Source organism: Hemitrygon akajei, chromosome 11 (assembly GCF_048418815.1).
Source record: "Hemitrygon akajei chromosome 11, sHemAka1.3, whole genome shotgun sequence".
NCBI lineage: Eukaryota > Metazoa > Chordata > Chondrichthyes > Myliobatiformes > Dasyatidae > Hemitrygon > Hemitrygon akajei.
The window spans coordinates 40,949,245-40,966,829 of NC_133134.1; the positions used below are offsets into that span (position 1 = coordinate 40,949,245).

A 17,585-nucleotide genomic window follows, 5' to 3' on the forward strand; every position below is an offset into this window, starting at 1 on the left:
CTGACACTGAGCCAAAGAAACCAGGTGGCTGGGCCTCAGAGAGAGGTTCAAAGCAGAAATGCCTGAACTAGACAATTATCATCCGAGGAAATGCACTACTTCAATTACAGTACCTAGTTCACATGGAAGAGAACATCCAGTATCCTCTAGAATGGATTTAGGACTCCCTGGTGGATGGAGCATTTGCAGATATAATGTGTGCAGGGGAGGGGAGGAGGTAGCACAAACAGTGTAATCTTTAGAAGATGACAAATGTTTACTGATGCCTGCATGGTACATCAATGGAGCCAGCAGCTTCCACTTCTACATGGCAACTTCACATCATTTTCATGGGTGCACAGGCACCTTTACTGCATAATATACAATATTGCCTGGAGCTCAGGCAGGTCTTTGCTATAACCATGGATTGCCGTCAGTAGCACAGGGAAGGTTCCCAACTCAGACTGGCAGCGTTGCATTATGTGACCTCCACCCCAAGCCAGTCCACACAGTCCCACAACCTTCTACGTTATCCCACATTTTTTCAACACAAGGTAAAAGCAAGATACGCTTTTTATACCCTCAATGTTTTTTTTTTCTTTCCTAGCATTGTAGTGACTAGAAAATTAATTGCAACTTCCAAAAGTCTCCAGGGCAATTTTGGAGGTGCTTGGACAATGCGAAATAGAACAATGATCTCTGGTGGGGGAAAAAAGAATTTCTTCTACAGAACAGGGAGCCAGCGTGTATAAAGGTACAAGCAAGTTAAACCTATATATCCAAAGAATTATTTTTAAGAGTATGGATGGGGAAAGGTGAGTGAGCACATTAAGAAGTCATAAATAAATTTTTTTCTCTATGCTGAGGTTTAGAAATGCAGGAACTATTCATTCATCACCTAAATGGTAGCCCTCAACTTCACTCCCATGCTAATCTGAAGTTACAAAAGCTAATCCCAGTCCATTTCTCTGATGCAGTGCCATCCCATTTTAAAATTTTTATCACAGAACTTTATAGACCGTAAGTCATAGGAGCAGAACTTGTGGTCGAGAAGGTATTGTACAGCCTATCTCCTATGAATTAGACTGTTGTAAGATGATCCAGTTCATCCTTCACCCCCCCCCCCCCAACCCTTTCACCATTGCTCAGCCAATTATTTCTTGTTCAAGGCTATATTCAACTCCAATTTGAAGATATCAATTGGATGTGTTGCTTTTATTCAACACACTGCAGTCCGTAGTGCCTTGCTGAACAAAAAACAACTCCTGCTTTCTCCCTTGACCTTCCACTGATGACAATTTATTTGCTGTTTTCTGCTAATCACCTTAAATTAACTACAAGACACTAGAGACTGCAGATGCTGGAATCTGGAGCAAAAATAGAAGCTACAGGAAGGAATCAGCAAGCAAGCTGCATCTATGGAGGCAAAGGAATAAAGAACATTTCAGATTGATGCCAAGCATCAAGACTGGAAGTATCAGGAAAATATAGCCAGTGAGAGGGAGAGATGAGGCAGAGGATAGTAGATGGACATAAAAGGGGGAAAAAATCAGATGGAACCAGATGGTGGAGGGGAGAGACAGATGCTGGTAGGTGATAGGTGGAACTAGATAAGGGAGGGATGATGGGCAGGTGGAATGGGTGGAGGAATGGATAGGTAAAGTGAACCAAGAATAGATACTGGTATTTGGGTGATGGGCAGATAGAACTGGTAGGGGTGGGTGATGAGTCCAGGTTTCGAGGAGAGTGGGGACAGGAAGGAAAATATAGACTGGTTACTGTCCCCTTGCCTTCCCTACTCCAACATTCATGAATTTTCACACCTCAGTGGAATAATCCATTACCCTTCTCTGAGCTATTGGGAAACACTTGCTGTTGACTCTTCACACAATACTAACCTAAGGAAGAAAGTGTGGATATGATCCAAGACCTTTTACACCCTGGAACAAAGTTACAGATAATAGGAAAGGAGATTGCAAGATTGTCTCTCCAATTGGCTACACAGTTAGAGGCTGCAAACGCACAAAATGCTGAAGCAGGGAGAAGACGTCATGATTGTTAAACCAACGCATGTCATTCTTTATTTGTCAGGTGATAGGTTAAGCAGCAGATGATTATTCATAGGGAAAATAACAAAGTCACAATTGGGTCTGGCCAGTTCCAAAAGCTTTGTGTGAGAGAACTAACATTCAAGTCCCTCAGAAGTTGCCACTTACTTGCTGTTTTCCAGACCATTTCACCAAAGGCTTTGCAACACACGAAACTGCTGACAAATAAGCCCGTTGTTCAGTTCAACAGCAGACCTAAACCGCAAAGACGGAGTGCAGTTGAGAATTTATTTTTACCTTCGTGAGGGTGTGCCACCCAGAGTTGTGCCATCTGGATATTTGTGGGGTTGGGTCCACGGAAGGAAGGGTCAGAGGGCAAAGGAGCGGGGGTTCCGTGAGGTGCAGTCGAGGTCCCTAGGCCACTGGCGACGAAACCCCCAAGAAAAGGAGTTGAGCCACCGGGGTAGGCATCACCTGATTTGGGGAGAGGGATGGGAAGGGTAGGGAGAGACAGTACAGTCAGGATCTACTTGAATATGGTCCACAGTATTAACCAATCGACAATGTGAAAAAAAAATCATTCTAGATTTAATTTGAATTTAAAATACAATAAAGTGAACAGTATAACATTTACTGCACATTAATGAAGGGTTAAACCTCACGTCTTTGCAATGCCTTTTCAAAACCACCTTTGGAGCTAATAGATTGAGTTGGACTCAAAAACAGTGTCTGTTCCAATCTCTGTCCTTAGATTGAAGATCAGCACTGCAGTTCATTGGACTGTAATTTGACCAGGTTTAATGTAAAAAAATGCTCAGAGGCTACAACACATTCGCAACACTGGGGGGAGAAGGGTTTGTCCAAAACCCTTTTTTAAAAGTCTGTTTAAGTTCAAAGGAGTCATTGGGTACAGAGATCAAAGGACATGCACAAACATCCAAAACAACTTTCTGCACAGAAATCAAATGAAGCTGACAGCAAAGTTACAAGTGTATTAATCCATGCTTACTAAAATGCACATTTTTTCTCCTATTCCTCATTTTCGTTAGTGTAACTAAAGCAATGCCTATTTACTTTTCATCTAGTCATGATTGCAATAACGTGGCATTTGCTTACAGTGAATGAATGTTACAAAATCCACCTTTATTACCCTGTACTTTGGATCCATAATAGTCCGCAATTTTTCTTTGCAGTGGAAGTTACAGACTAACGGCCTTGCCCAGATCAGATAAATGTTCTGTGGACCTATTGAAGCTGTAAAGAGAGGAAGATTTCAGGAAGTGGACAGGACCCACAGCAATAACCTGAGGGAGCTAGATACAGAATTACGACAGTATACAGTCATTACTGATGCAGAAAATAATCCAGTTACAATGCATCTTACTGTTGGAAACATTATTCAGCGTTACTGCTAACCCCGTGTTGATCTGAGAAAAGGCAAAATGAACAATAAGTCAAACAGATGGGTCAGCTGCATATACAAAGAAGCTGTCTGCAAAATGAGGTGCTCTCACCACTGAGAGAAAATATTCCAGACTCAAGACAGACTGTGGGGACCTGAGGACAGAATATAAAACAAATATCAGGGAAACGCAACGATGTCTATAAACTGACTTCGCTCACCCTGGTCAATTTTACTCATCAACTCTTGTTACTAAAAATGTTAAAAATGGTCACTATATTTGGGATCTTGCTGTGTACAAGGCAACCAAAAAGTTTTCCAATTTAAAAAAGGGTGACTATAACTGCAGAAATATTCCTCCAATGGTTATACGGTGATTTGGTAAATTCTGGGCTGGAATATAAAGACAAGTTTCTTTTTGCTGAACAACATTTGATGCTGTAGATATTTTACGCTTTAACATGGGTATCACATTCAACATTACAGGTAAAAGAAAAGGCAGTATCAAAGGGTGGGGGGGGGGGGGTGAGCTGGTTCAGACAAGGTCAATAAAGCAGAAAAACAGGTTATTGTGCAAATATGGTCCAAGAAAACTGCTGTGCACAATACGTCCCAAGTGAATGGAAGGTCGTGACTTCACAGCAGGCACTCAGATACAAAGAAGGCCAGGTTAAACCCAATGGCACACGATGCTTTGTTTTAGCCAGGCTGTTTCTTGCTGCTTTCTATCCCAAGCTCTTTAATTGCAAGCGCATCTAAATTGACTTGTCTTAAGCTTGCTTGTGTATCGTGTTTTACGAAAGGAACTATGAGGCAACCTGTAGCGCCTCCGGTGCAGTGAGTCTAGGTATGGAGTTTGACCACAGAAAAAAAAGGGAAACCAGTGGCATTGCATGAAATCTACATCATCTCATAAAAAGCAGGGATCTGTTTAGTATTTTACATACTGTGTTGAGATTGAATACTTTAGTTGAAGAAGTTTGGCTCTGCCAGTACCATTCTTATACCTGTATTGTTCACTGGCTCGATAAAAAGAGTTTTATGCTGCAAAATCTGAGATCCCTACACCTTTTACCAGCTACTTTATTGGTGGTAAATAAAATCCCATTTTTAATGTAGGAATATAGCAAACTCTAGGTAAACATGCCTGATTCATTCAGCAGTTTTCGGAGAAGTCACTTCAGCTTTTGCAGGGCCTCACTTTGCAAAGTCTACACTGATTGTGGAAGCTAACTTTGTAAGCAAAGAAGAGCCAAGCTCCCATCAGTGCTGCTTTGGGGACTGCCTGGTCGAGAGGTCTTACTTGGGAGGGCCATTAGGTTTGGCATCTATGCCTATAAATAGAAAGTAACTCCTCTCTCAAATAGGTCTGCAGGTGGCACATCTGATTTTATGCCCTTGATTTGAGGAATATAACTCCTCCAGTCACTGCTGTTTACTGGAGAAATCACCCTGCTATCATCAGGGGTTTTGGTGTATTTTCATTCAGGAGTATTCTTGCTATAGTTTTGGAGATATTCATTCTCAATAGACCATTATCGAACATTGTTTCATAATCTGATGATTAAATTCACTTTGCTGTAAAATGGACTGTTCCTGCCCAACTTTAACTTGACTGGCATCTGCGGGGGGCGGGGGGGGGGGGAGAACCATGCCTTGGCTTCTCATTTCAGCTCCTTCTCCTGAAGAGAGTCACTCATTCAGTGACTGCTGTGCAACTGTGCCCCTTGCAGTTGTACTGTTTAATGATTTACGCCCATACTTGAGGTAAGGTCGCACTTCATATGGGGTGCCAGGAGTCATAGAATTTGACAGCACTGTAAGTAGGGCAAGCATGCTGGGGTGGGGAGTGGTCATATGGTTTTGGGGAATGGGGGGGGGGGGTTACCATCTTTGAATTTATGGATGGAAGGAGAGAGGCTGATTATCACAATTAGTGTAAGATATCTGACCAGGTGCCCTATATTTTTCTGACCCTCTATCAACAGGAGGAAAAGAAAACGTTCTGCTGTTTGTGGGAGCTTCCTGAGCATACAATAGCTGTGACCACAGATATTCGGCTGGCCCAGGGCCACCTTTATATATTCTTAATTGCTTTAACAAAGACACGTGTAAATGCAAATTATTTAAATTTATTTCTTCTACTTAAGAGCCAAATGCCATGTTGAGAGGCTTTTCTTTCAGACAAAAATAAATTCGCACTACTTGTATGGAGCGCTGAAATCAAATATTTATCAATTGTTTAGGTAACAACCACAGTTGTCTGCTGTTGTTCAATTAAATCTGATTATCACGAGTTAAATATTAGACCAGTATGACTGTGGTTGCTTATTAATGGACAATGTACAAAATGAAACACAAATATTCACATTCATTTTGCTTTAACAAGGCAGTGCAAGTTCTTCTAAAGATGAAGTTTTCCAAACAAAAACCCGCATTTAAAGAAAGAGCCTCCCTTAAAAAAACAAAAGAAATGTTGCGCTTTTTTACACAGTGGGATTAAATATAAACCTCTTGTTCCCTCATTCGCTCCCCTCCCAAGCCATCTGCTGACCTCTACGAAAAGCTATTTTGTTGAAATACACTATTGGCTCGTTAGCAGTTGTATAAAAAATCTCCAGCCAGATGCCTAGGTTTTCATGTAGGTACCTCTGACTCATTACTCCATCATTGGACTCAACATGAAGTCTAGGTACATGATCAACCAAGCAGGTGATTACACTTCTTATCTGGCCCCTCATCTTTATATTGGCATAGGTACTCGATGCCAACATAATTTAAGTACTCTTGTTTAATAATAACTCTTAATAACTCTTAATAATAATACTCTTGTTGTTAATAACAATAATAATAATTGTTTCATCTATCTTTTTAATTAATAAACATGTGTTTAATATATGTATTGTTTTTAATACTCTTAAAAGCTTTATTTAAGCAACTTCCACCAGATTTTAAATTATTCACTCAGAAGTGCAATATTATACTTCTGTGCAGTTCAAAGCAATGTTTACTGTGAAATATTTAAAGATTTTGTGAAGATACAATGTAAGTGCTAGTTCATTTTACAACAGGGATTTTAAAATATAGACATTACTAAACAACAAAACCAGAACATCAATCTGTATATTTTTGAAGTAGGCCATTCTTTCCCTCAACATGCATGCGCGCCCACACACACACACACACACACACACACACACACACACACACACACACACACACACACACACACACACACACACACACACACACACACACACACACACACACACACACACACACACACTCCCCCCCCCCCCAAATTATTGGATGACATCCACAACAACTTTAATAGATTTTAAAGAAATATGGGTGGGGGAGGCCAGTGGGAAGTTGATTACCAGGGAAAGTTTCTTTGTAATGCCAATTAAAAAATTATAGTGTCGGCGTTCCCTATCCAGGACTGGTCTAAATGTGACTACACTGGCCTCCATGATCAACTTTTAACCTGAGGTGTCCTACCAAGTTGCTAAATTGTACCAAAGCCCAGGCAATACTGCCTTTATCAGTGATACCTGTACTTCAAGGATAATTAATTATAAAGTAAACTGTGGCCTTGGCATTGAACCAGACATTCAGTCACAGTGGAAGACAAGGATAATCTCCACTACAGTAATCCAAACATGAATTGTGCTCCTCCGCTTCTGGGAAGTAGTCGCTATCCCAACCTCACTTGGTGCAGTCTAACACACTCAAAACATTACTGTGCAAACTATTTTAAAAACCGCACCTTGTTCAATTGTGGGTGTTCTAAATTCAGGCCAGTATTAAAGGAGTGTGTGTGATCTTGCAGGTGAAAAGCGGTGCTGTCAAACATGGAACAACTAAAAATACAAATTCCACTTTTGCTTAACTCCAGGGGTTTAATTTTCCATTTACATTTCTCTCTTAAAATAATGCTGCAGTACAGCTGGAGACTTCCCACACCTCACAAACAATATAAATTATGTCTGGCATGTTAAGTGTACCGGTGACAATTGCCTAAGACCGAAAATAAATGTTTTTAAAAAACGTACTTGTGCAATCATTTATCTGAGGAGAGTAACCTTTGGCAAAGCTCTGCTAGTTGTCCCCTTGCAGATATTCTGCAGACAGTTCTGAGTATGATAGAACTGAAAGGAATCCGGTCTCTAATGAGGAAGGAACTTAAGCTTGGTTAACATCTTGAAATTGTGAAGTGTTTATCAACAAAAGGCTGGGGTGAGTTATAAAATGCGAAAAGGGCAGAATAACAGCTGGCCAAGTGCATTTAGTCCTCAATTTCTATCAACATCCTTGTAGTATTTATACACTTTCATAAAGGGAACTGGATTGGGACCTGGCTAGGGCAAAGATCAGACCTCATAAAAGGTGGGTGGTTAACAATCACATATGCATTATCAATGTGGTCTCCTGGACTGCTTTCAATTGCCTAAGGAGGTCAGAGAGGAATTTTCCAGGTTCCCTGCCCTCCCCCATTCCTCATTCCAACCCAGGATTTATCTTTCTGCTTCTCATCACTGTCATGTGACTGCGGGGGCAGGGAGGTGAAGGAAGCATCTGGTCACTGTTGCCCAAGGCATCGTCAGTGCAGGGGCAATGGCGAACAAGTTGGTGTCTAGCAGCCTATCAATAATATTTATATGTATGCACAATATGTGGCAAATTCCAAGCATTCTTCTCTTGCCTCCACTGTCCAACTCCATCAAGCAGCTTCATTGAGGATGGATCTTACATTAAATGTCTGTTAGGCAAAGATCCTTTACCATCCTATCCCCACCAAACATGACTGCCATTCCCCGAAATCAAAATCCACGATGGGTCCCTGGAACACATGTATCACTTTTCATATCTTGGGAGTGACCTCCAGCAACACTCCCTCTCCAGCGTTCCAGGTAGTCATCAGACAACTAAGGACAAGTGTGTTCGAAATACAACCCAATGTCTACTGAAGAGTGGTGATCATAGTCATACAGAGCCAGGCTCTTTGGCCCATCTGGTTCATTCTGCCAGGATTCCCATTTTAATTAGTCCCATTTGCCTGTCTGTGACCTGTATCCCTCTAAATATTCCCACTCCATTTACCTGTCCAAGTGCCCTTAAAATCCCTCCCCCCTGCAGCTTACTGTATGCAGCTCAAAGCACCCTACACAATAAATATTTTTATTGTATTAAAAAATAGCACTGATGCAGTCTCCAAAAAAATCCTCAAAAGTCATGAAGACAGGCCAACAACCCCAGTTCCAAGGCTCTGATCACACTTACCCAGACTTCAGCAGGTAAGGCCACACTGTCCACATACCAGGCTCTACTCAGACATTGGGTTTCCAGAAGAGCGAAGGAAAATGCTGAGGGACGACCTTAAAGTCTCCATGAACAAATATAACATCCCAGTCGATGCTTCCATCCTTGGCTCAACATGAAGGAATGAACACCTCAGAGCTACATCAGCGGCACTCGAAGGTCAAGAGCAAACAGCAGAAGTAGATCACAATATCCCTAACTACCCTAACAAGCACTCCTTGCCCTGTCTATGGCACAGTCTACACGGGACCCACATCAGAATCCACAATTTTTCTTGCTCCTGGAAATACCAAGAAAAGGAAGCAATAACTCTGTGTTCTCTGTCTGTCTTTCTAACACCTTGTCAAAGTAGTTCTTCCTCATGTGATATTTGTACTGTCAGCTTTGGCACCGAGAGGGATATTCCAGTCAAGCCCTGTCCCAGCCTGATGACTAAACTTATGTATTCTTCACCAGGGGTCACTGATTTTATTTTCCTACATAACCTAGACTGCTATGTCAAGCATCAGAAGCCAGTCAGTGCAGAATAAGCCAGGAACTGACCAAGACATCTCTGAAACATAGAAACTTGAAGTTTGGAGACAATCTGTCCTGTCTTCCTCTGTTATCTCTTTGAACCAGCTATTCAATTAGTCCCACTCCCCACTCTCATCCACCGATCTTCACATATTTCCATTCAAGCACTTATCCAAATCCCCAGAACAATACAATTTCACTTCCTTCTGCTTATCATTCAGGCAGTGAGTTCCAGATCAGATCAGCATGACCAAAAAAAAGTGATTCCTTTGTCCTTTCACCAATCTTTTTAAAATTATGTTGGCCAATCTCCCTGCAAGACGAGAACCTTCTCCTTATTTAGCTTTGAAAAACCCCTTTAATTATTGAACACCTCTATTAAATCTCCTTCTCTAATCTCCAGTGAATATTTTTGGCATCTCTAGTCTTTCCCTGTAGCTGAAGACCCTGAGGCCTGAGCCTGTCACCACTTGCAGCCACTGAAGGATCTGCTTCTCAAACAGTGGCACTGATAGGCAGGACTCCAAAATAGCCAGGCCTAAACAGTTACTTGTGGATGCTATGCCTCTTTTTATAAAACCCAGTGCCTGCAGATTTCTTGGTAATTTAATACCCACTGACCAATGAAATTACAACATTAGAAGTTATTTTGATTTAATAAACTGTTTCCATTCTCCATCATTAATGCAGATGAGCAACTCATTCATGGATGCATGAGACATAACCCCACAAATGGGGAGAGCTGTGCGTTTATACATAATATTAAGTGTAAGGGATAACTTCATTTGCCCCGTCACTGAACTGTACACTTGCTGGTCAGAAACCAACTACGTGCACTTTTCGTGTCACGTGCACAGAACGAATGGATAGTCTCTACCCCTATCGGGGAACGGGTCTTGCCGATGGAATGGGCACTTGCCGGTGTAGTGGGCAAATTGTCTCTCACTGTTAGGGCATTGTCCAAATGATGTCCCAAGGAACTTGATTCAGTCTTCCAATCCCTTTTCAGGAAGGTGGCAAAGAGGGATGTGAAGCGTTGGTTGTTACTTGTAACTGAGAACGTGAGCTATGATCAGACCAATGACATTCACCATGACTAAGAACACGGGAATGTGCCATCGTTGTGAATTTTACTCTACGTGCCTATCTTCTCTGGATAGACCCGGGCGTATTGGATAGGCCAGGAAGTTGTGGCCACCAGCATTTTGTGTGTGTTATTGTTTGAATTTCCAGGATTTGCAGATTTCCTCGTGTTCCCAGTACTTATGGATTTACTCTCAAGGACTCTTCATCCCATGTTCTTGATATTCATTTATTATATTTGTCTTTTTCTAAGCTCAAGCTTGTAAAGCCTGAGGTACGGGCATGGCCAAGCACACTCATTTCTCAGTTACTGGTAACTTTTGGTCTACTTCTAGAGGTGTTTAGCATTGTGGCTTCCTGGAGAATTACATACATATTGCTGTGTAGCAATATTTGTTTAATGCTATTATATAGTGACTTTGGGATGATACCTGTTGTAGATATTACTATCGGGGCAATGCATACCCTGTTCCTGTTCCATAGTTTTTCAATCTCCTCTTTTAATTCAGCATATTTTTGGTGGTTTTTGCTTATTTATTTCCGTATGTTATTATGTGTGATTGGAATACCCATATCTATTAAGTAAGTTGTTCTTGCTTGTTTATTATATCCAGAAGGTTATTATGGATTGTCCTATCTGTTGAAATGGACTGGTTGTAATATTATTTGTAGGTCATATTATTATCATTATCATCATCAGCATAATCTTCTTTCTTTTTTTGCATTTGCACAGTTTGTTGTGTTTTTTTAGCATACTGGTTGTTTGTCCATCCTGTTGGGTGTGGTATTTCATTGATTCTGTTGTGATTCTTGGATTTAATGCGATTGCCCACAAGAAAATGAATCTCAGGGTAATAATATATGGTGACATCATACACTTTGATAATAAATCTACCTTGAACTTTGTACTTTGTTACTACTGCTACCAAAACCACAAGCCAATTTGTTTATGTATATAAAGAGCAGCATTTAAGCTAGTTTCCGCAGTTATTAATACGTATTCCCCACATGAGGAAATAAATAGATGGGGCAGTGGGGGAGGAAGAAGAGATCCTTTCCTAATGGCTCATTTTTGCATAACGTCCTGTGCAGAAGCTGAGTAATGTGCCTTTCTGCAATTTCCTCTGCCACACCAAGTAATATGCAGAAGCATCATTTAAGAAGAAACAGAAGCTTGCTGGACAAACAATATTCATGGACACACATATACATTAGTTCTAGTTTTCAACTGTAATAAGCAGGCAATCTTCTACAGGAATCAGAACAAAATGAGGATGTTTTCAGCTCAACGGCTCTGCTGTCAGTCGGAACACAAAATGCCTGCTTCAGTGCTTGGGATACACTTTGGTGGAAGAGGGACATTGTGTCCAGGTGCTTTGCTCCTTGTTATTTTCCAATGAGTTGTCCTGGGAATGAGGAGGTGAGGTCGGGGCTAAGCTTCAGTTGCCAAGCTCACCGTTCACTGTACTTCCCACGTTGGTGAGACAGGAGAGGGCCACGCTGAATGTGGTACAGCAGAAGTTGTTGCCTTTAGGCAGGGAATCAGTATGCTAACAGATCGGTGGGGTTGATGAGGTAAGGGGAAATTTGAAGCATGTAAAATGCTGCAGACGCACCCTCACAGGATTGCTCTCTACAAAGATCAAGGTCACATGAATTCCAACATCCTCGCTGTGGTATCACTCCAAGCAGCTGTAGCAGACTTCTGGTATGTCTCCATATTTCCTGTTCTCTGCTGCTTCGGTGAGGTCACTTGGGCATTGCAAGTGCTAAGAAACTATTTCTTCTAGTTTGATCGAAGGGAGGAACAGGCAGCATCTCAGACACAGACCATCTCGCTTTGCCAGCTGTCCACAAGGTTAGGAAGACACTGAATGCACACGTGTGCCCCTATGACCTCCCAGTAAGAAGTAATATCTCTTCACCAACAAAAACAATTTACACCATCTCAAAGTACAAATGGCCACAGATCATTGTAAATTCTCTGTGATGACAACCAAGTTTCCACGAAGCATACACAACACCGTGTTCCTCATGGAAACTACAATACCAAGATCTCCTCAGTGACCTACCCTCCCTGGAGGAATGGATCATCGGGGTAAAAAATACAGCCACAGCAGCTGAGCCCTACCACAAGTATCAATACCAGGAGTGGAAAACGGTGGTGGCATCGTGAAACAGGGACTTGGTTGCCTGCATCAGTCTAAGTGCACACCAAGCAGATAGGGAGACTTCATCATCCTTCGCTGCATAATCTAGCAAACTAAAGATAACAGGGAAAAACACAAGGAGATCCACAGGGACTGGGGACATGAGAAGAGATGGAAAAATAGAGGGGTCCTCACTCTGTATTATGGCATGAACTCTTAGTGGAGCAGAGGGTACAAACTCAGCTCTAAGGAATTCTCTGAGATGCTTCTTCACGTTCAATCACCCCCACGAGCATATAGCATTGTTAGTCAGGTTGGAGGGCCTCAAGGATGGATAACAATCTCTCACATCCTACTTGTCAAGTCCACCTCTACTGAAAGTAGACCATCAATGAATGGGCTTCTACTGCAATTACTTCAATAGCCTGATGCAATACCTTTGTGTTTCTTGGAGCCACAGAAATGGTCCATGCATCAGAGTTCTGTACTTCTTGCTGAGTTGCACCACATAGAAATAAGCCTGACCCTCAAGTGAAATAACTGTGAGGAGTTCCACTCTGAAGCTGCAAAGAGTGATGAGTGCATCACCTTGATGTATCTTATGAGAACATGAAATTTCTTTCTGCCTCGCTCTAGTGTGTGGGGATCCCATTGATAGCCATCACTGCAGCTGCTCCCCAGCCCACAGACCCTCACTCCTGGCATGCATTCTGTTGACCAGTATTTGTATGAGCCTTTGAATCAATACAGGAGCTCTCACTCTCTTCCCCATGCAGCCTCTGACTCCTCTTGCTTCAACTGCATGTTGCTGCTGTGCATTCAAGAAATGTAGCACATTGAACAAGTTCCCATCTGAAATCACGTGGCTCGCACTTTAGTACTTACTCATCTGGGTGTAAACCACCCCGACTGCTTCATGTTGGGTTTTGGTCAATTTCATGACTTTTTACAACTCTCAGTGGATATGGTTCAAAAAGTCCCCAAATCCGTGCTCAGATGAGAAAATGCGAAAAGGAATAAAGTGTCCCATGTGTCCTGGACACCATTGTTCATTCATCCTCCACCAGAATGGCTTGCCTTCGAAATAACTTAAACACGCAGGGCACATAATGTACACATGCTTGCTAGGGCCACGAATCAAGTGTTCAGTTACTCTGTATGTGGCCTGGGCAGCCTGCACATCACATCTGAACTGTAAATGGCAGGAATGTGAAAAGGGAAAGATCTCTTCAGAAATACAAGCTTACACTGTGACTACAACGCATGATACAGATGTTAAATTTTCAATGCTGCTAAATGTGAACATGGTTTATATCATCCTGTTTAATAGCCACAGATCAAAAACTAAAACCTTGTAAATTTTCTCAATCTTAATTCCTTCATGTGATCAATTGCTCATGGTTTGAATTAGTATCACAAACTATGCTTTAAAAAAAAAGGCTAGATTGAAATTGCTTTAATTGGTTTAAAATGAGGAACATTGAGAAACAGATGGTCTATATTTTCCTCTCCATTCCTTGCCAACACCAACAAAGAGGTAGCATTGGGATATATTGTTCAAACCCACTGATAAAATCTAGCAGACTTTTATCCATGACTGATTATTGGTCCAATGACAATAAAAGGTGCTTGGATGGAAAGAAAAAAAGACCCCGTTTTAGACAAGTTCAAGTTTAGAACCTGGGAGATTCTTTGACACTAATTCGGTACAAAGTGTTCTACTGCAAAATCTGTACTGCACAAATTATTTCTTGTCATAAGACGAGCAGCACAGAGGATGGTCTTTCATTTACCTGTAGCCATACAAAGATAAGACATACATTCAGAGACTTTACACTATTCTTGTCCATTGTCCACATTTTCCTACTTCAACCCATAATGTCTATGGTATGAAGCTATTGAGTAGTAGGTCGTATCAGCAGTAATTCTTGTCCTCATCATTTGAGGCTTTTTGGTTGCATCACAATCAATGTAACGAAGCTCCACAATCTAGGTATCCCGATGTCTCTTAGCACTCTGGTGTGCCCAGAGCAATCACAACACCTAGGTAGGAACAAAGAGCAAGCACAGAACTGCTCCCAAGAGCCATACTCCAAACGGTGTGAGAAAAGCAGAAATGCTTTGTCATCTTGGCAAAGCATCGAAAACAAAGGTATTCACCTGCAATCCTTACAGCAGCCAACAGATTCCATTAAACTGGTAAACCCAGTGGGTCACAGTATATTTGTTTCATCGGTCCGTCCCCCCCACCCCAACACACACACACACACACACACACACACACACACACACACACACACACACACACACACACACACACACACACACACACACACACACACACACACACACACACACACACACACACTAAATGTATGTACATATCAGTTGCATGCATGCATGCATTTCTTCGTATTTATTTCACCTATATATTCAAGATACTACACAAATAAATGAGATCATTTGTATATAATATACTTTTGGTGGCAGTTTCATACAAATCATTACCTTTGAAAAAGGGACTGCATTTATTAAGCATTTTGATGTGTTTATTGAGAACAGCCCCCAGTATTTCACTCAGAGCATGTTACTCTGCAGTGATTTAATGTGGATAGATAGGTTACCCATAATGTGGGCAAGCATTATTCCCTTGAACGGTTAAATCCAAACATGTGAAAAAGAAGCAGTACCAATACGTTTAAGATCAAATTAATACACTCTGACACAACAGGGCTGGTGTTAGCTAAATTCAGCTATGAACTGTCAGTATTACAAGGCCCAAATCTGGCCTTAATGTGCTTATTTATATGCTTTCAAATGACTGCAGCCCAAAATGCCTGGGGAGAGGGGAGTGCCAGGATTATCTGTCCACACCCTCCACTGGTAAGATTGGCATGGGTCTGGCATGCCCACCCAGCACCCTTTTAGGTGACCCTTTCGAACTGTAAAGTGGAATTGGTTCATTATTGTCACATGTACCAAAATGCAGTGAAAAGCCTTTGTTTGTGCACTGTCCAGGCAGATCATTCCATACATACTCTCTTCATAACTCCAGGCGCTGACCCTAGTCTGGGCCCCTGGATGCATTGCAGCCCTCCCTCAATTCTATTTTGCAGCTAGAGTGATATGTATTCAGGCCTTGTGAGTAAAACTTCAATCTGGAAATTCTTACACAGAAGTGAAGGTGTATCTGGATGAACATGGCTAACAACCTTCTCGAAAAGGGCAATGTTGCCAGGCTGAAAGTAATTGACAAAACTAAGACTTCACATTGTTTTTGAGGGTTGGGTTTTGAATTGGAACGGCTCCCTAGCTCCCAACAGCTACAGCATCTGCAGTTAAGTTTAACTGGAAGCAGACACGTTGCTGTTTGGAAATTCTTCTGAGGCCTTTATTTTTTTTTCAGCTGAACCACATGACGGTCACAGGAAGCTGTTGGCCTCAGGGCTTGAGAAAGACGTGCTTTCCCCCCCAAAAAAACAAAGTTCAGATGTTTCTGGTTGGGCTAGCATTGTGCAAGGCAGCTGACCGCTGTTGGGAGGGCTGGACTCCTTCAAACACAGACCGGAAACACAGGAACCAAAGTGGAAAATGCAGCACCGCATAATTTCCAGACAAACACTCATCGCCCGTTAGCTTTTTGTTATAATTTTTGAAAGTTTATTTTTCACAGAATTTTTGGAGTTGCTCTGAACTTCTACTCTGAAATCAATTCTTTCACCCCTTATTTATAACTGCAGGAGAGCACTCCAGGAACAAAAAGGGGCTCTCCATGATTAATGAAAACCATATTTGTTCTGGGGCTAGTTCTCTCTCTCTTTGACTCACCTTGAGTGGAATTATAGTCTGCAATGGCCAGAATTATATTGCACAAGGAGTCAGGAGGCAGTTATTCTATTTAAATGGAGAAAACTCCACGCATTGCAGGATTGATTTCAAGGCATTAATCTGAATCTATTTATATTAGTACTGACATTTTACACATAAGCTAGATAGCTTAAGAACTTTAGCACACCTACCAAGTAGTATAGGTGCCCTATGGTACCTACTGCAGAATAATGGTTGAGAAATTCTCACAATACACCAACTAGGCCTCTGCTACCCACATCCCACCCTAAGGTTAAGTATTGCTGGGACCCTGAGCCTGGACATCCATCCCACTTCTGGCCTGATTAAACATCCCACTCTGAACTGAACTTTGGGAATGACCATAGAACCTACATGAGCCTGACCTGTGCTACAGGGAAAGGGGCTGGGCTCCAACTCCTACTGCTGTAAGCGCAGGACAATGTGACAGTAGGCAAGATGGAGGGCGGGGAGAGGAGATGCATGGAGAGATTGAGATGGGATATAGAGGCGGTGAAGGGATGGGACAGGATGTGGAGATTTTGGGGAAGGTAGAGAGATTGAGAGGGGAATGGGTGGGGGAAGTGGGGAATCATAGAGGTGAGGGAGATGAAGAATGAGTAGTTGCATTTGGAGGAGGGGAGGGAGAGAGAGAGTGAGGGGGAGAGAGAGGGAATGACTAAGAACAATACCCTCACTTTCTTTGTTTTCCATCCTTCTGCTTCATCCTCTTTCCAACCCATACTCTCTCCCCTCATTTACACTGAAGATATTACTGCTCCTCGACACATTTAAAATCGTGATTAATTCATGATATATTTGTAACCACGCTGATACTTTTATTTTTCATTGACACAACAGTCCACACTATAGTCATTGTTAAAGACGTTGATAATATTATGCTTTCACTGTTCTAATGCTACTAATGAAGAGTAAGAGGTAAAACTTAACTTCTGCAGGTTACACTTAATAAAAGTTTTGTCTTTGTATGCTTCATATTAGTTGGTGCCATACTGAACACTATTGCTGTATTTCAAAATTTGCTTTTTGCTTTTTAGCCAAGCTTCTTAAAAGTTGGAAGTTATTTCTGCAAGGGTTGAAAGCTCTTGGTCTCAAGGTTGGCTCACAAATGGTTTGGCGGGTATGCCTGAGCACTGCATCGCACTCTCGTTGACATTCCTGCAGCATATCTGATGATAACCATGTAGTTCCACAGTACAGACTTGCAGCTTGTGACAA

The 17,585-nt window shown here is 41.8% G+C and overlaps 1 protein-coding gene across 13 annotated transcripts in view; it reads right to left on the minus strand.

The window, feature by feature from the left end:
* Positions 1-17,585, minus strand: part of tnrc18 (trinucleotide repeat containing 18) — a 173,339-nt gene that overhangs the window by 105,724 nt on the left and 50,030 nt on the right. For 11 of the 13 annotated variants that reach the window (XM_073060680.1, XM_073060681.1, XM_073060686.1 and 8 more), the window contains one exon: positions 2,325-2,501. The exons of 1 other annotated variant lie outside the window; for it this stretch is intronic. In XM_073060680.1, coding sequence (XP_072916781.1) covers positions 2,325-2,501 — 177 coding nt within the window. Of the gene's footprint in view, positions 1-2,324; positions 2,502-3,177; positions 3,262-17,585 lie in introns of those variants that run through there. One more of the 13 variants, XM_073060691.1, reaches the window with a different exon arrangement.